Raw genomic sequence first — 19,761 nt, forward strand, 5'->3', positions numbered from 1 at the left:
GCCAAGTGAACTTCAAGGTATACAGTATGTATTCCCTTATACAGCACAATGCAGTAGTTGACCCTTGAGGTGATTAGGGCATGAACCACTGTCTGAAGGGCCTCCTGATCCAAGAAAGCATGCAACTAGTGTACTGATGGAGCTGGGCAAAGACCTTCTTGGAGACAGCACAAGCAAGAGCTCAAGTTAGAACGATGAGTCCAAGAAGACCCCCAGATTGTGCACTACCCTTGAATAAAGAAGTGCAATCTCACTCAAGGTTAAACTTGGAACTTCCTCAGAACTAGGTGACATTAATATCCACAGCTTTTCAGTCTTTGTAGAACTTAGAGCAGTGATGGCGAACCTTTTAGAGACTGAGTGCCCAAACTGTAACCCAAAACCCACTTATGCATCGTCGAGTGCCAGGTGGGTGTGACCCATTGGGTGGGTGTGGCCCATTGGGTGGGTGTGGCCAATTGGGTGGGCATGGCCAATTGGGTGGGCGTGGCTGCAGTGGTAACGGCAGACTGGGGGGAACTAAAAAGTTCAATCAATCAATTCCAACTTTGCAAGATCTTTTTTCTTCCCACAAGAAGTTGAAATTGAACGTTGTTGTTTTTTTTGCACATGGCGGTGGAGGCCTAAAATGAAAAGGTTTTATAAAACCCAGCTGAAGGCCTAGGACTGGGGCAGTGGTGCGCGTGCCCACAGAGAGGGCTCTGAGTGCCGCTTCTGGCACCCGTGCTATAGGTTCACCACCACTGATTTAGAGGATTCCTCCCCATTCAAGTATGTAAGCATTGGGACAAGACTTTGATAGATGCACTTAGTTGGTCTAAGGTTAAAAGATATAACTGATTATCATCATCATGATACTGAACCAGCAGATAATTTCACCCTTTGTTTCATGTATATGTTGAAGATGAATAGAGAGAGCATTAAGCCCTGTGGAATACCACAAAAGAGGGACCTGGAGAGTGATCTCTCCATCCCCAACCATCACTATTGCAAACCGAAGCTGAAGAGAGGAAAAGAACTTTTGCAAGATGTTGCCTTCAGTTTCCAACTGCCCAGAGCCAGTCTAGAAGGATACTGTGGTTGATGGTACTGAAAGCAGCTGAGAAATCAAGAAGCACAAGGATAGATCACCTCCATCCCAGCTTTGCCAAAGGTCTTCAACAAGCATAACCAAGATTGTCTCTGTCCTGAATCCAGTCCTGAAACCTGACTGAAACAAGTTGAGATAATCTGCTTCCTCCGGGGTTCTAAACATGGCAATCCAACCAACTTCTCAGCAAGGAGAAGTCCCATCATTCAAGACCACTGGTTCTAAGGGACAATATTAGAAATGTATTGGATATATTTAAAACAACATAATGGAAAGCAAGCAGCACTGATTTTTCCTGATGTAGAAAAGGCCGTTGACAATTTGATCTGGACTTTTTTGTTTAAAACTTTGGAAGATACAGGCTTTGGTGAGAATTTTATCGAATGGGTAACATGGATTTATATTCACAAAAGGCACAGATAGTTGTGAATGGCAAATTACCAAAACCCTGGAGATACAGAAAGGGATCAGGCAAGAATGCCCTTTGTTACCATTGCCATTTATTTTAGCTGTGGAAGTATTCAATATAAGGCAAGATGAGATTATTACTGGAGTGAAGATTATAAAAGAAACTTACCCTTTAAAGGCTTTTTGCTAACAACCTTGTAATTATTTTGGAAGATCCTCTGGAAGGAATAGAAATATTAATGGAAAAAATTATGTTGGGGTTATTAGCTAGCCTTAACATTAATAACCAAAAGACAAAGATATTAGTAAGAAATATGAACATCAAAAAGCAAATGGAATTGATGGAAAAATGGTTTTAAGATTGAGAAAAGGTTAAATACTTTGGTATTACTATAACTAACATGAATTGTATGTTATACCAGAATAATTATGTTAAAACATGGAATAAAATCAAGAGAAACATGTTAAGATAGGAGAAACTACAATTGTCATTGTTTGGGAGAGTTTTTTTTTTATTTCAAACAATGCCTATAATGACAACTGATGTACCATTTAAACAATGGCAGAAAGATATATCTAATTTTTAATGGCAAGGAGAAAGAACTAAGAGTTAAATATAAAATGCTTCAAGATGCAAAAGAACAAGGAAGACTGGAAGGGCACAATATGAGGTTTAAAGATTATGGTTTTTCTATGGTCTAATAAAGTTAAGGTTAACGTAATTTTAAGATTCAGAATATTAGAAGTATCATATTAAGAATGTGGAACAGATATAAGTCCAGACTGTGCCTGAAAACACCTTTACGGGTTTCAGCATAAGAAGCATTTTACAAGAAAGAAACAGTAGGTAAAGAAAAATGGTTATCCTCTCGAGAGTTGCTAGAACAAGTACATGGAGAATAAAAGATGAAAAAAGAAAAAAAACGAACTTATGATTTATGGTTTTGAATATTAGAAAAGATAACTCATGGAAAGAAGGAAACTTTGATGTAACCTTAGAGAGGGAGGGTGAAACTTAAAATGCATTTATAACTGGTGTCAAAAAGATCAGTTGCTTCTTTATTTCTTTTCTATTTCTTTTTCTATTTTCTTTCTTACTTATTCAAATTCTTTATTTTTTTTTCTTTTCAAATATTTGTATTGTTTTTAATCATTAAAAATTTATTCAGTAAAAAAATTATATTTAAAAAAGACTACTTGGTCCAAGCTTGGCCTCTTGAGAAATGGATGTAGCATTGCCTCTTTCAAGGCTAGAAGCATTATTCCTCCCTCAAAGAAGCTGACACCACAGCATGGACCCACATACAGGTCATCTTCCTGGCTGCTTTCATGATTCAGTAGGGATCTGTATCCAACCAACAGGTGGCCAGGCTTACAGCACAGAGAATTCTGTACCATGTTCACACTCATCCCAGATCAGACCATAAGATTGTGTCCCAGGCACCTCACCTGGATCTGCCCAGGTCGAGTCCAGCTTGGAGCAGACCTGAGCAATGTTATCCACTAAATATCCAAAATAATCTTCACAACAGCCCTGCAGATGGTTCTAGACCTGGTCACTGACTAGTAGGGATGGGATCACCCTAAATAAGGTCGTTGTACTGCTATCAGTGAACTACAGTTAAGGGTAGAGAAATATTGATTTTTTTAAAAGATTTTTTTAAAACCCACCTTTATTACTTTTATAAATAACTAAAGCAGTGAACATACCTAATATTCCTCTCTCCTTCTATTTTATCCAGAACAACAATTATGTGAGATGGCTTGAGCTGAGAGAAAGTGACTGGCCCAAAGTCATCCATCTAGTTTTCATGCCTAAGGCAGGACTAGAACACAGTTTCCTAGTTTCTAGCTTGGCGCCTTAACCACTAAACCAAACTGGTTTTGCTGCCCTTATTGCAATGAGGCAATTCCTAATATCATCTATAATCAGTGGTAGGATTCAGCCAGATTGGCAGAACCGGTAGCTAATTTTTTGTTGCCCAGGCCCAGAATGGACTTCAAGACGCGGCATCCACACAGAGAACCGGTTGTTCACATATTTGAATCCCACCACTGTCTATAATGATATATAACATGTTTCATGACATCTCTTACCGTCCCCTCTTGCCTTCCACAGCTGTCCATGGCTACATGTTATCATCCTCCATACTATCTTTATAACTCCACAAGATGGATTAAATGGAAAGAGACTGTCTGACCACCTAAGGTTTCATGACAAAGCAAGACTACCAAAATTCAAGTCTCCCAAATGTGACACTTACATTCTACTTTATTTCCTGTTTATTTTGAATGCTTTTCAAGAAGCTTAAGTCCAAGAAAGCCAGGATCTGTGATTAATCAGGATCACCAAATATATTCAGAAAACTAAAAATATTCTGGGATGCAATTTCTTCTACGCAGCAAGGTATTCTTATTTCTGCATTTACTAATGCTAAGCAACAAGAACCATCCCCTCCTACTGGTTTTACAACTGAAATACTCTTCATGCTGGAATAGTATGGTAGCTACACTAATAAAACACCAAGAAAGCACATTTCAAGTTATATGTTTTGTCTTGACAGCACATGTGGTCCTACGCAATGGATGGAAGGGATTAATATCTCTTGAAGAATGCAGAGGGAAATCTGAGTATCCTTGGAGAATTCTGTTTAAATGCTTCTGATGCCAAAAGCTGGCACAGAAATTAGCCCCTTACTTTTAATATTTCCTTGTGTTAAAAAAAAAAACCCCAATCGGACTTCTGATGTCTGTTTTTCAATTGTAAAGAGATAGTAATTCCAAAAGCAGAGCCCTCGTAACATGCTTGGCATTCTCAATTGCTCCAGGAATCTGGGAGATTATCAGAGGGTAAATCACCCTGCTTTCATCCAGATTCCTTTGTACTAAAGAGAAAGAACCTTAGACTGGATAATTTGTCAGGCATCCCATAGGCATGCTAGGATCTCAACCTTTTGCTTCCTTTCAGAAACCAAACAACTTGAAAGAGGACTGAAGCTGTGCTTATTACTCCCTCAAGGACTCCTCAGTTAATGAGACTCTCCCTTTAGCCAAGCATTTTCTCCTGTAACAGTGCTTTCAGTCTATCTTCATCTGTGCCATGCAGCCCAGTATAAGCAGGAGCCATGACTTAATATATCACATGGAAATGAAGACTGGAAGTCTTGGGAACAAAAGAAAACTCATTAAAAAAAAAGTAAAACAGCAGCAGAAAAGCATTGCAGAGGACTTTCAGAATAGGGTAAGCTTATAGAAAAGCTGGGCATTCTTTTAACCTTCCAGGATAACCCCCAACTAGTCCTCCATCATCTTGTCAATGATCTGTAGAGAAGCAGGAAGCTGAAGCTCAAAGACATATGTTGTATGAGCGATTTATGTATAGAGTACCACCACTACTTGTCCTTAAGCAAGATAAAGTTCAGGAGATCTTTCCTCTATTATTAATCATTACGGATTGCTAAGATCTAGTAGGATTTTCTTTTTCTTCACCAGGCTAACCAATCTATTTGCTATACTACTAATTCCTTTGTGCTTTCCCTCTCCCCAAGTGGCCAGAGTATCTGTAGTAATAAGAGATGAAACTTGTCAACTGGTAAGAACAGTTGGTGACAAAATCAGATGCCCCTCTATATTTAATCCAAGTCTGACCCATGAAGATTAAAAAATCCAAGAAATAATCAAGTTCCAAGGGAAGTATATACTTTGTTGGTTTCACAGAAATATTATTGCACTGATTTCTATGATTCTCCTTGAAATGTCCAAAAATTAAACTCAGGTAACTTCTCTAAATAGTGTCAGCCCTAAAGTAGACCAGGTCAGGAAACAAACTCCACAAGAAATACTGAAACTTTATGTTATTGATATAGGCTATAATAACAGAATCTTAAAAGCCTGGAAGTATTTTTTTCTCTCTCCCTCTCTCTTATACCAAAGAAAGTTAAGGTGAAGACAGCTTACAGGGTTGCTGCAAAAATTAAGAGCTAGATAAGGCATCTGAAGTGCTTTGAAATAAATATATCAGAGGATTTACAAATGTTAAGCATCAAAATGCCCTCTGATACCTCCCTTGAGGAAAAGAAAAGAAAAGAAAAAAAATTGAGCGATGCAAACTTTATGGATTTTCAACAAACTGATGGGTGGGGGGGGGGTTGTGGCAAAGGTGCTCTTACAATTTAAAAATGTAAATCCGAGTTTAATGAATTATGGAGACAGCAGATTTCTGCATCTAATCCTGTATTTTAATTCTGAATTTTTTAACACATGTCTCCTCTCATCAAAAACAATACACGTCAATAAAAATGGCAAAAGTGGTCATTTAAACATAAGATGTTTGCTCAGCACCTCCTTAACCTATTAAAAACAGCAACACACACACACACACACACAAGTATAGTGTATATTTCAGGTGCTCCTACAAAGTCCCATCAGAGTTTATCTTGTTCACACAAATTTTCATATACTTTGAGTATAAAAAGAAGTGGGCACAGGGAAAAATCCCTGTTCTGCATCATATCTTACATAATGCGGGAGATACTATCAGGCTAGCCTTGTAAGCATTCCCTTGCCAGATCACTACATTCCCAGCAAGATGTCAGCTAAAAATTTCCAGGAATACATAAGCCAGACATGAAGATGTTGACCTTGAGTTATTTTACAGTTATTCTCTCTCTTTCTCTCCTACCATCCAGAGGTCATCTAGATGTTTGCATCTCATATTGGATAACCGTAGTTAATTTGTTTCCCTTGTGAAACAAAGCAGTTCAGTATTAGGGACTTAGCATCTAGTACTCAGAGAACCTATAACAAGGTTTATCAGACTATGATGCTATAAATACTTAACTGGGAATAAGTCTCTGAGATATACTTGATTTCCAAATAAGCAATTCAAAATAGAATTGGGCTGTCATAGACTTAAACCCTTTGAATGAAATCCACCACTTATGGAAATGCAAGTTGGGACAGATACAAGTTGAATCCAACACATTTGGAAGACACCAAACTGGAAAAGCCTTTTCTAAACTTCTAAAAGATCTATACTGACCATTAATACACCTTATTATAACAAATCTATATGATATGTGAAACATCTCATCTCATTCCATAGCCTATATTAATATTTAATTTGTTCTTTCAAATTGTGGCATGTATTTTTTTTTGGAACTATGATTTGATTTTTAGAAAAGGGATTCAGAAAGATTTGATGTGCTCCATTGTTTATATTTAAAAAACGCAATTTTGGTTGCCCCTTTCTGTACTTTTCCAATTATAACTATTTGCTTTCAGTAAAGATGACCCAAACAAATGTACAAAATATACTAAATGTGCAAAATATTCTAATAGATTATTTCTGTTTTCACTAGAAAATGGTTCCCAAAACTGTCTGCTGCTTAGATTCTGACCAACTTGGAGAATCAGAGATACTAAGTGCAAAAGATATGTAAGTAACATCTCATCCCCGGGACACTTTCAACTACACTGATCAGTGCCCTGACCCTACCAGATGGGCATTTACAGTTGCACATCCTAAAAGCTAAAAGAGCTGGGAGACCACATTTAATCAATACAAAACTGGAAGCAGCAATATAATCACAATATAACCAAGTTCTAAGCAGAACACAGAGGGCGTGCCAAAACAACTGACTTCTGCTTTTACGTGTGTTAAAAGGCCAAGCACTGAGTTTATTTGCCACTACAGGAATGAACTGTTATTTTAGGGCTACTAAATCAAATATAATTTATCACTGCCATCTATTATGGCTGTGGATTATACATTCTAGGCTGGAATTTATATTCATAGCCTCTCTCTGTTGAATTTTGCATTTTTATTATATTATGATAATATTGAATAGATTAGCTGCACATTCTCATCTTGGCTTCTCCTGCGATCTGTTCTCCTCTTTTACTCTCATGGACGTAGGACTAACTACAGAATAAATGCTGTAGAAAGAATGGACTTTAGCCATTCTTAGGAATTTTAGGCACTCTTAGGAATATGAGAAAAATCTTGTATAGCCCATCACATGCAGCTAGGACATCCATATTTAATTTCAATGGATGGTAAGCAATTACTGTATAATAAACAAACCCATGCATATACTTTTATTTTAGCTAATAGTTTAGCAGCTCATAGCAGCACTTGGGATTTTTTTTAAAATATATTGCTACACTTCCGTTAAGATGAATCTCTTGGGGCTTTATATGCACAGCATTTATGTCTACAGTATTTCATTCTCTGAGGCAAAAAGTGTCTTCCTTTCCTTTTCTTAGAGCACAAATCTGTTGCAGTTAAAATGGGCAAAAATCATATCAAAAGACTACCAAGTTGATTTAGCACTGGACAGCCTTCAGACAATCAAATTACTAATACATTTCTACATCAAGGCTTGTAAAACCTATCTGAACTAGATGCGAGTAAGAAGAATGACAATAGCTTTAGCAATAGTTCACCATTTGGAGTTCTTCCTACTCTACTGTACTATTTTTGTGGCTAGTTCCAGAGATCTATGAAGAGATAAACTGAAAGTCACTTTCTCACTAAAATTATTATACATTCTTGTTTCAAGCATACAGTATTTATCCATTTTTATTTTCCTGACAGTGATTTGCATAAAATTTTAGTCCGCAATAGCTGAAATATATGCACAGAGACTTGTTTAAGGGTATTTCCGTCATTTTGCAGACACCTTTCTTTTTAAGCATGTCTGCATGATGATTCTAACACTGTTCATTTTGAGGCATTTCCTGACTTTCACTCAGATTTAGGCTAAGAAACGAAGCCTTTTAACCTTTTCTTCCCCAAATCCTTTGTTTCATTGATCTATGATTAAACGTTCTTTCTTGGAGACTTTCTAAATTTGATTCACTAATATTCTTATCCAAATCATATAAATGATTTCCTCTGGCTTTAATATTAGGGAAGGGAAGGGAAAAAAAAACACTGCCCACAATCTTCAACCTGGGCACCTTCCAGATCCAGAAAACTTCAACTCTCAGAATTGTCAGTAATAGCCAGATTATCTGAGGAGTTATAAGAAATGAAGTCCATAAATCTTGGAGGTGCCCTGACTGGGGAAAAAATTTCTTCCCATGTTTTTAAAAAACTTCATCATGATTCCTTTTTCCTTAATTGAAAAGCTCCAAAGATTGCAGTCTTTTCTCACAGGAAAACTGCCCTTGCTTCTTAATCGCTTTAGTTGTCCTTGCCTGCATCTTTTACAGCTCTGCAATAAGATTGTTGACAATGAGTACAACTACACACAATATTCCAAGTACAACTGTATCATAAATTTATATATGGAATTATATAACCCTCCCACAGACTGTATTGGTGGAGTTGCAGATAAACTACCATATTTTGCCATCTTTAATTATAGGACCCAATTAGACAACCATTTTGGCTGAAAGTTTTTAAAGAAACTGGAAAAAATCATAGAACTGCTACAGTTTTATTGTCCATATTTCCTAAAATATATAAATAAAATCAATACAAGTACCTGATTCAGTCGTTAGCTGCCAGGAATGCTACCATTAAATATTGAAATGTAAGATAGATCTTTCAGTGAATAGGTGATATTTAAATTGTGAGAAAGTGTTTTACCTCTCTTTTCCTAGTGATTTATTTTTAATATGTCAATAATGCCTATGGATTCATTTCCTGCCATCTCCATTTGCCTCAATTCTTCATAGTCTCCCCTTGAAAAAGGATGCGTAGGCATGGATCTGTTTTAAAACCTTTTCAGGTTTTGAAAGAACTGAAGCACATGGAAGAGACAATTATCTAAAAGGATACCTTGGAACAAACAGTAGGGCCATGGGGGCCACAAAACTCCATTAGGTACTCACTGATGACAGATAAATGAATGGGAGTTTTTAAATTTGCTTTTAGGAAAGGGGTTACTAAGGAGACACTCACTCCAACTTGTTTTGTTTTTCAGATAATAATGAGGAAGGGGAACAATTACAAACTGAAAAGCCAATGGAAGTTTTCAGGATAAAGTGATAAGTTAAACAATATAACAAGATATTAATCTCTGATACTATTCACCAGGGGTTCTGAAACTGTTTGAATATGAAATTCATCAATTGTTCATATCTACTCTGTAATTCTGCACAGCTTCAATCTTCATATCAAAGAATCAACAAGCATATAAATGCCACACAAATATTTTAGCAAAGTTCTGGTGCAAATGCTGGGGTAGGGGAGAGACAATCACAACCAAATAGATGGAAGTATTTAAAAAAAGTAAAGGCATATTCGGGAAACCCACAGTACTGTGCACTGGCAGAGCACATCCATCCAAAGTCAGGTATCTTGTCCATAATATAAACTCCTGGGGCAGATCTGGGAAAATATCTTCCTATACCTCTGGGAGCTGTCAGAAGCCAAAGCAATCAATAATGGACTAGATCTCAGAGGTTTTCCATATGGGTAATACAATATAGCTGAATTATGGAAAAAGATTATCAGGCTTTCAATATCTGGCCCCTTTTAACAGGGCTGAAAATGTTTGGCAGACAGCTTCTTTATGCACTTAATGAGCTGAGGGGTGGGGGGTGGGGGCAAAAGCTCCAAAAGGGTGATGCAAAATGAATGGACCATGACATGCAACAGGATGGAACTGAAACTATCTGGGTTTGGGGCAGGGTTGGAGAAAGGAAGGAAGGAAGGAAGGAAGGAAGAAAAGAAAAAAAGAAAGAAAGAAAGAAAGAAAGAGAAAGAAAGAAAGAAAGAAAGAAAGAAAGAAAGAAAGAAAGAAAGAAAGAAAGAAAGAAAGAAAGAAAGAAAGAAAGAAAGAAATTTTATCTAGTTTTATTTTATAGTACTAGTTTTCATGGGCTTCCTGTCTCAAAATGACAAGAATTGTTAAATTCAGCGGTGCAGTCAGGGATTTTAAAGAATACATAAACAGAGACAGAAAGAATCTGGAAATTTTGTGTGGCTGTGAGACCACAAAAGGCTTAACCCTGCTTTAACAGTTGCACAGAAGGAATGATTATCAGTACTTTTTCCCCAATTCAGATTGATGCAGGTTTGAATGAAACACCTCGCCTTCATAAGCATGGAAGCTGAAGGATCCTCAGTGCTAAAAAATTGATCATCTTTGTACTCAAAGCTTTTCAGAACTGTGAACCTCTGACTGCCTTTGTGCCATACAACGAACCACAAACTTGTTAAGCCGCAAAGCTTGATATATACTGTCCAAACTCGCCCCTTTAAGTTTGTGGTTCACTGTGTCTGCAAATTAGGTGAATTGAGTAAATGCAGGGAAAATGCGAGATGTGTGAATGTGGCAACTGGGATTCTCTGGTTTAAATGCTTAATCTAGTTCATCAACTCTTTTATGTTATTTCAGCTGGGATATCAATTGCTCCCTATAGCTTTCTAAATCAAGAACTCTGTTTGGACCATAGAACATAAATGGTCCCAGGCTCCCTTGAAATTGCCATTTACTTTTTTTAAAGTGCAGGTTAAATACATTCTCACAATTAACTGCCACTTCTAATTTGGCTCCCCGAAACAGACACAAAAATCTTAGCAGGTGTGGGAATCCTGCTAAGTTGAAGAGTGAGCTTCAGGCATAATAGGCTTGTCTGTAACTAACAATATCTGAGCTAGTTCTTAGTTACAGAACAGCGGAGCAATGCCTTCTTGCTTAAAGGGAATTTTGTACATGCATTTTGCACTTCGAAAGGGTATATACTCTCCTTAAAACATCTGGGCTGAAGACAATCAGTAAAGTGGTAGCAAAATATAAGACTTCTGCTCAACTTCATTATCCATGTATGAAACCCTGGACTTAGCCAATTGTTGACAAGACCCTAGAATATTCTAACTGGATTCTTCACCGAGTATCCCATAGCTACACATGAACTGTAGTACAATGTAAATGCCATCAGTTTACCCAAACATGAATGAATTCTCATTGCTGTAAACCAGTGCTCCCAACATTTTGGGCACCAGGGAGAGAGGTTTTTTTTTTTTTTTTTTTCCCAAAGAGATTTTTATTATTTTTCATCATAAAAAACAATCATAAGCATAAACACAATAAAAAATAAAATCCCCCCCCGGACTTCCCAAACCTAATCCCAGGATAATATTCATATATAAATAAACAAATACTAATATCTCTAACTCCACAAAATATCTTAATCTACATGAAAAGATAGAAAGAGTAAACAAAATAAGAAAATCTAAAAACCTAAGTTGTATTCTACCACTCTATGCTTCTTTTGGATATAAACAATCCATCTTCTCCATATTGATAAAAATTGTTCATTCGAGTAGTTCTTCAGATAAGCCGAAATCTTTGCCATTTCAGCAAGATTCGAAACTTTCAATCTCCAGTCTTCCATTGTAGGCAGAATTGGGCTCTTCCAATTTTGGGCTATCAGCAAACGGGCAGCAGTTAAACAGTAAAGCATCAAATTTATTTCTTTTGCATCTAAATCTTGCACAATACCTAAAAGAAACAACTGTGGGAGAAAGATAATCCTTTTTTTAAAGATTTGCTGTAAGTTCCACCACAATTGTATCCAAAAGGCCTTAATAACCTTACAAGTCCACCACATATGAAAAAAAGTTGCATCTGGATGTCCACACCTCCAACACTNCACATTTCTCACCCAGATTAACTCCCAAGTATCCATAGGTATTGTTTCTCCTATATTTTGAGCCCATTTAATCATACAATCTTTAACTAATTCAGTTTCTGAGTCCAATTCTAATAAAACATTATATATCCTTTTAATATGTCCTTTAGCACCATCTCTTACTTGCTTCAAAAAATTCCCATCTTCCATAACAAAAATAATCTTTTTATCAATTCGCCATCTATCTTGAATTTGTCTTTACAAAAGCCAAGAAAAATTTGGGTTATTTTGCTTCAAAACTTCTATTGAGGTTTTTTCCATAGAACGGAGAAGGCATGGTTCCCTGTGCTGCCTGCATTCCCTGGATGAGGTTTTGCTTGCTTGTGTGGCCCGATTTCTGGCATGCCATAGCCCAGTGCCGGTCCACAGACTGGGGGTTGGGGACCCCTGCTGTAACCCTAATTCAAGCTCTGAAATTGAATGCAAATTCATGTAGTAAAAGGCAGCTTGTACATTTGCAGTTCCACTGTGGGCATAAAGTTAAATGCTGGAGGATGTTTGTAACAGAATAGCTTCACGCTATGATGCAATTCTTTAGGGAAGGCAATTTGGAAGTTGCCAACTTGCTCTTACAATAATTTAGAATTTATGGCTGTAGGGCTACAGCTGAGGTCAACATATAGTTAAGCAACCAAAGGGATTTTACTAGTGACACTAAAGCTACATTGTCTGAGCTGTTCTGTGATATGTGATGGTAGTCCAGTGAATTTTAGTTTTAAGCAGCATAGGAAGATTCAGTTTCTGAAAATTGCAGTGGGTGGACAGAACATGGGTGCACTTTTATATGGATCCTACCCTGAAATGTATCAAATATTGAATGTTACTCTTCTGCAGGAAAGGACAATGATATATGCATTTAGATAGCCGTATAACTTGAACAAATGGACAATTAAATATTCTTTATTATTGATGGACTGCTCCTGTTCCATTCATAGGCCATCTAAGTTGGCTAAAGGTAAAAATAAAACATTAAAATGTTGTAACTATATTTAAAATCACAACTCAAACTGAAAAGGTTTAGCTTAAGGAAGAACTTCCTTTCCTAAAGTAGAAAAAGTAGAGGATGGTCCTGGTCCTGGTCCTGTTTAGAGTTAGTGGAAAAAAAGGAGGCACCCAAAGTGTTTCAGAAAGTCGCATTTTAAACCATAGCAAAAACTGTGAGGATCTACTCATGATCACTAATGTTGCTTTACATTGCTTTTTTTAATAGCTATTTTGGATATTTTTAATTTGATTGTTAGCTATCCAGAATTATGTGTCAAGATGGTGGTCATACAAATTTAATAAATAAAATGACTGTGTCCACACAGCATATTAAATCAAAACAACCGAAACCTGACTAATACGGGAATGTAACATAAGTATTTGAAAACATGTGCTATGTTTTAAAATGATATATGAAGTTGGTCAACTGTGCTGATTCAACAAACCACCTTAATTCAGCCCCCAGATAGGCAGTGAAGCACGAGGCACAATCACCTCATGGTGTTGAATATAGTCTTACTGCCCTATTCAGAAGAGTTCTCTCCATTTGAAAGCAGGGCAAGGATGGTTGAATGAACGTGGGTGACTCAGGATGGAAAGCATTCGTTCCATTTTGTTCAAATTATTAAAAACCATGATTGCATATGATTCAATCCACTGCTTACTTCATAATGACCCTGCTAACTATACCCAATTAGCCAACACCTAGAAAAGCAATACTTCAGACTGAATGTAAGATCCAAGAAGTCATACTCCTTAAAGAATTTCAATGCAAGGGGAAAAATTAGAACTACTCACAAGTTCCTACACTATTTGGAATATTTTCATTAACAAACTAACAGACGGAGGTCCCAAGTCACAAAAATGTAGCACAAACACTATGTTTGCTTGCGTCAGTGCAAATAGAGGTACTGAAGTTGTCAAATGGATTAGGCAGCTCTGATTATCTAAAGAAATTATTTGGCCTACTGCTTTAAAAATATTCTGAATCCAATCTGTCTGCAAAAGAACTCTTCCACTTCTATCTGTGGAAAAAAGAATTACAAAAACTCCATGTACGGAATGTATTTGGGTCAAGATAAAAATGGTTGAATATTAGCATTGAAATGGGATTTCTTTTTCCAAATCAATTAACTAGCAGGGAGTGAAAAAGGATGTTTCTTCTATGGTATGTAGATGTACACTTTCACATGGAATATATCACATATACAAGCTTATATTTGAATGCATAATCTTACAGTGACTTCTCTGTCCCTACTGCACTGTCTTCTCTCAATTTCTCATCCTCTTTTCCCATGCAATCTGACTAGTCTGGTTGTATGAAGCATCCATTCACTCCTTCACCTGAAATCCAACCAAAATACCATAAAAACAGTATGCAAGCTTTTCGTTTATCTAGGGTTTTTCATCAGCTGAGATAAACCAAGCAGGTTGAGTCTGTTCATTCTTTCATGACTTTTTTTGTTTGTCCGAATGAATAGTGCCAGAATGTAGACTTTGCTTGAAGGTTGGTGACAATTCCCTTTCCTTTGTAAATTTCACATTAAATCGATAGATTTCTACCCATGTTGTTAGGAAGGTGTCCTATGGAACTCAACAACAGTTATTTCCAAAAAGGTGTGTACCAAACTGACCTTCCCATAAGATACCTTATACAGCAGAGGTATTTAGAGGGATGTAAAAGGTTGGAAGATTACATCAACACAGCACTCTTCCTGCCTCAAGAGCCAGCAGAAACCACTCTGCCCCAGGGTTTGCTGTTTTTACTCTGCAACCAGAAGGTTCTGTGCTGTGTTCTTCTCTGCACAGCTTGAATGCACAACACTCAAACCGAGATGTTCTCTCAGCTGAAGTTCCAGCCCTGTCAAACAGTACCCACTATATGAAAATCCTCCTCAATCCTCTAATTGACATGCACAATCATTACTAACACACACACACACCCATTTGTTTTCTTTCCCATTATAATGCCAACTGATTTTTTAAAAAATATTTCAATTTATCAGCTGCTTGCCTATTTATTATATTGACCAAAGGATGGCAGCAAGCACTTGGGATTTTATATCTCTTGGCTGCTCTCTAGTGGTTGTCTGGATTTGGACATTCATTAGATAAGTACCACGGAATAAGTGGAGTTTCAGTAAAGGGGAGGCTCTGGGCATCCATGTAAGTAATGTAAATTACCCAAAGAACGTTATGGGAAAAGAAGAAATAAGGAACTGGGGATCCTGGTGGCAGTAGCTATTGGGAAGGACATTCCCAGCCAGGCAGGCTTTACAGGAACAAGAGATGAGTTATTTCTGTAACACTTCCAGTTATATGCATTAAGCCAAGGACATCCTAGTCGATTTCAGGGCTTTACATTCTCTTGGGTAACCAGACAATCAACTCCTTTAAAAAGGGGAGAGAGGGCAAGTGGCTATGGTAGCCAGGGTTCTGATCTCCCTCACAGCTGAGGGATAGAAATACAGGTCAGAAACCAGATGGAAGAGATGGTCTCACAGGAAACTAGAAGAATCAATTGCCAACACACATCATGTCACTTCAGCACATTCTACAATGCCAGCACACAGCTTCTGAAGTGAGAGAGCACAGGAAAAAAAACCACTTCCCAAGAGGAGCACCCAAGACATTCCCAGGTTGCCTCAGCCATGGCTAGACAATGTCACACAGGTGACAGCATACAGAAATATTATCTGCAAACAGATAGTGGCCCTCTTCACCCAAGGACAAGGTTGCTGTGTAGATCTGCCCAAAACATGGGAATTTGTGACATGGATTGTTTTGGATTTATCACTATGAAATATAATTGTGAGAACCTGTTATCTATACTATGATGCAATTTATAAGATGATCTTGGATAATATATGCAAAAACATCAATCCTGGTTAAACTGCAAACCACAAACCATATTCAGTATTTGCATATATGTAAAAAATCTGGGGTTCTTAATTGCTCCAAAGAGAGATATTTAGGTTGCAAAATATCTTACTTATTGTTTATATTTTGTTCCCGACTCTTATCCAAGCACTGATAATGTTACCTAGTTTGGATAATCTGCAAGAAAACAAGCAAGCTCAGAGAGCACCAAGGACCCCTCATTTCAACCCTGAGGTACAAATATTCCTTTTCATTCTTATCCCGTCTTTCTTCTAAGTCAGCGTTTCTCAAGAACATCAACTTTAAATTGCCTGGACCTCAACTTCCAGAATTCACCAGCTTAGCACTTTGCCAGGGAAATGCTGGAAGTTGATTTCAAACATCTTAAAATTGCTGAAGTTGAGAGCTTCACTCAGAACATTTGAGACCCATTCCTCCATTTTTTTTAACAGCAGCAGTCCTGTGAAGTAGGTTGAGTCAAAGGACACCAACTAGCGATCTAAAGTCACTTAGTAAGCTTCCATGACTGGAGTGGGGAGTGGCTAATATCCCAGTCTTTCCAGGCCTCAGCAACTTATGTTATACCAACTTCCAGCTATCCATCCATTCCTCCACCTCAAAACTGTGAGAAAGAGTTCAGTATTAGCTCTCCATGCAGAAAGACTCCATATGTTTTCCACAAGCCCTAGATCCATGTCAGTTAGTGAATTTGTAATACTTCCTGGAATTTTAAAGTGCTTTAAAGTTAATTTGTATAACAGTAGACTGCTGGTATTGCAAAAGCCACTTTTATTCAGCATACTGTAATAAAAAAAATGCCTTAATGCAAGTTTAATAGCTCAGGAGTTTTTATTCTTCCCCAAATACATCCTTATTTCATTATTTGTGAATAGGTCGTCTCTCACAGTTCATTACACAGCACAATCTAGGTAAAATATTCCCTTAAATTAAGTTTGTTGGAGCCACACAGGCAATCTTTCTTAACATATGAAACAGTTCAGAACCGGTTCGTGTAACTCAGAGCTCCTTCATCCCATTGGGGGCAACTTTCCAGATCTTTCCTGGCCTTGCTGGCTGAGATACAAGGATACAAGTAGGGCCTTCTTGAGACCGGGAGAATTCATTTTTAATTGAACATACAGGCTTTCCCTTTTTCACATGCAGCTGTTCCAGCAGAATATGTGCAACACTGAAAATAATGGGGCACTTAGACAAAGCAGGTCTTCAGGATCTAGCTCTTACCATGAAAACCTATCCCCAAAAGTTGATTGACAAAGTTGATCCCCAAAAGTTGGTAAGAGTAGCATAGCATAGCATAGCATAGCATAGCATAGCATAGCATAGCATAGCATAGCATAGCATAGCATAGCATAGAACCTTGGAGGTCTTCTAGTCTAACCATGTGCTCAAGCAGGAGAACCTATACCAGGGGTAGGCAACCTTGGCTCTTTTATGACTCGTGGACTTCAACTCCCAGAATTCCTGAGCCAGCCATGCTGGCTCAGGAATTCTGGGAGTTGAAGTCCACGAGTCATAAAAGAGCCAAGGTTGCCTACCCCTGACCTATACCATTTCAGACAAGTGACTGTCCAGTCTCTTCTTTAAAACCTCCAGTGATGAAGCGCCCACAATTTCTGAAAGCAAGCTGTTCCACTGGATAATTGTCCTCGCTGTTAGGAAGTTTCTCCTTAATTCCAAGTTGCTTCTCTCTTTGGTCCAACCATTGTTTCTTGTCCTGCCCTCTGGTGCTTTGGAGAACAGTTTGACGCCCTCTTCTTTGTGGCAACCCCTCAAATACTGGAATATCGCTATCATGTCTCCCCCTATTCCTTCTTTTCTTTAGACTAGCCAAACCCAAGTCCTGCAGCCCTTCTTCATATTTTTTTTTTTAGTCTCCAGGCCCTTGATCATTTTAGTTGCTCTTCTCTGAACTTTTTCCAAAGTCTCAACATCTTTTTTGTAGTACGGTGACCCAAATTTTCCCTATCCCCCACTAACTGCATGGCTATGACCTATAAGATGGGAGTAATTTGAGTAAGATTTTTTATCAATAAGAAGATATTCCCGGCTGGTTCCCCAAATTGCACTCGATGTGGTGGTTAGAAGGCGGAAGGGATGTAGAGTGGTAGGAGGAAGGAGGAGAAGTTGTGGGGTTGAGGAAAGAGGAAAAGTGGATGAGGGTGGAGGCAAGGCGGGGACTGCCGGGGGTATCTGGAAATATTTTGAGTAAGATTTTTTTGTTGTTGGTGGTGGTGTTTGTAGATGCATTATTTGTATTTGTTGTTTAATCAAAAATAATAAAAATTTATATATATATATATAAAAAAAGATGGGAGGCTAGCTTCACTTTTATTTGGAACGGGATAGTCACTCCTGGAAACTTTAATCAGTCACACCAAGTTGCACATCCAAAGGGGTTAATTAAGGCCCGGCTTCCGTTCGTACTTCTACAGGTGAGATTCTTCCCGAACCTACGAGCCCCGCCCCCTACCTGCCAGCTCCCCGAGACCACGCCCACGGGCTCGTCCTGGAACTTGCGCACGTGCGTGCAATCTCCTTGTTCTTATTTGTGAACCAGGAGAATGCGGCGGCGGCGGGGGGGGGGAGAGAGAGAGGGGGTCGATCACAACGAGCCTTCGAACCCGACCCCCTCCGCAAACAGAGCGATATCCGAGTTCGCCGCTAGCACGAGACGGGCTCCCCCCGACCTCGTTTCGTAGTGTTGTTGTTGTTGTTGTTGTTGTTGTTGTTGTTGTTTTTCCTCCCTCAAGTTCCCAAGCCGCTTCCCAAGCGGCCAACCCGCGCAAGCCACAAGGTTTGCCGAGGCAGATAAACTTCGAACTGGCGGCAAACAAGCCGCCGCCCCTCGCGCGCCACAGCTAACGCGCCGAGAAACTTGCCGCTCTCTTACTTCCAACTGAGCCTCCCCCCCCCCCGATCCTCCTCACCCGCCAACCCCACCCGTTCCTCGACGACCACGGCGGCCTCCCTTTACCTGCAGGAGACCGTGATCTCCACTTTGGTGGCAGGGATGCTGCCCGTGAGAGGGTCGAAGTCCTGCACCGACGCCATGTCCTCGAGTCTGTCCAGAACGTCCTCCTCCATGGGAGAGCAACGGGGAGAGAGAGGCGCCTCTCAACAAGTCGCCGAGCGCCGGCTAGCCGGAGAGGCCAATCCGCCACTGAGCCCTAATCGTAGCCCCGGCCCAGCGGGCGGGCGGGCGGCAGAGCAGGCGCGCTCTCCCTGGTTCCCTTGACGGTACGCGTTTCTTCGCTCAAGCGCCGTTGTGACCCACGCACCAGCCGGGCATAAAACGCTGGGCGCCGCGGCGGCGAGAAGCCGAGCTTGGAGAGCTAATTGGAGGTGGCGCGCGCTCTCTCGCCGCGCACGCCGCGATTGCCGAAGAAAAAAAAGGGGGCTTTCTTTCCCCAAGTCCACCGAGGGAGATTTCAGGGAAGCTCCACCTCCTTCGGACTCAAAACTCCGGGGCGCCTCAGCCCAGCGCTGCTCCTACGGCAAACAGGGGGAACCCCCCCACCACCCAGCCCGATCCCCCGCGGGAACCTCTCTCTGCGCCGGTGCCCGGGGGAGCGTCAGCCTCGGAGCCACGGGAGGGCTGGAAGGAGCCTTCGCAACCGCAGGGCAGCCGCTTAAGCGCGCGGGGATTTGGAGCCGCGCTTCTCCAGGGGCGGAGAGCGAAGGCTCTTTGTCTCCGTGCAGGTGCCGGTATCATGGCGTGCGTCTGGCTT

At 39.5% G+C, this 19,761-nt stretch overlaps 1 protein-coding gene across 1 annotated transcript in view; it reads right to left on the minus strand.

The window, feature by feature from the left end:
- The window catches only part of LOC107302554 (copine-5), a 129,337-nt gene extending 110,220 nt beyond the window's left edge, over positions 1-19,117 (minus strand). Inside the window, exon 1 of the mRNA XM_015831671.1 lies at positions 19,008-19,117. Within this exon, the coding sequence (XP_015687157.1) occupies positions 19,008-19,117 (110 nt within the window). The remainder of the gene's footprint in view (positions 1-19,007) is intronic.
- Positions 19,118-19,761: the final 644 nt, after the last annotated feature.

The sequence above is a fragment of the Protobothrops mucrosquamatus genome, unplaced genomic scaffold, assembly GCF_001527695.2.
Source record: "Protobothrops mucrosquamatus isolate PMUCROS unplaced genomic scaffold, P.Mucros_1.0 scaffold_270, whole genome shotgun sequence".
Classification (NCBI taxonomy): Eukaryota; Metazoa; Chordata; class Lepidosauria; order Squamata; family Viperidae; genus Protobothrops; species Protobothrops mucrosquamatus.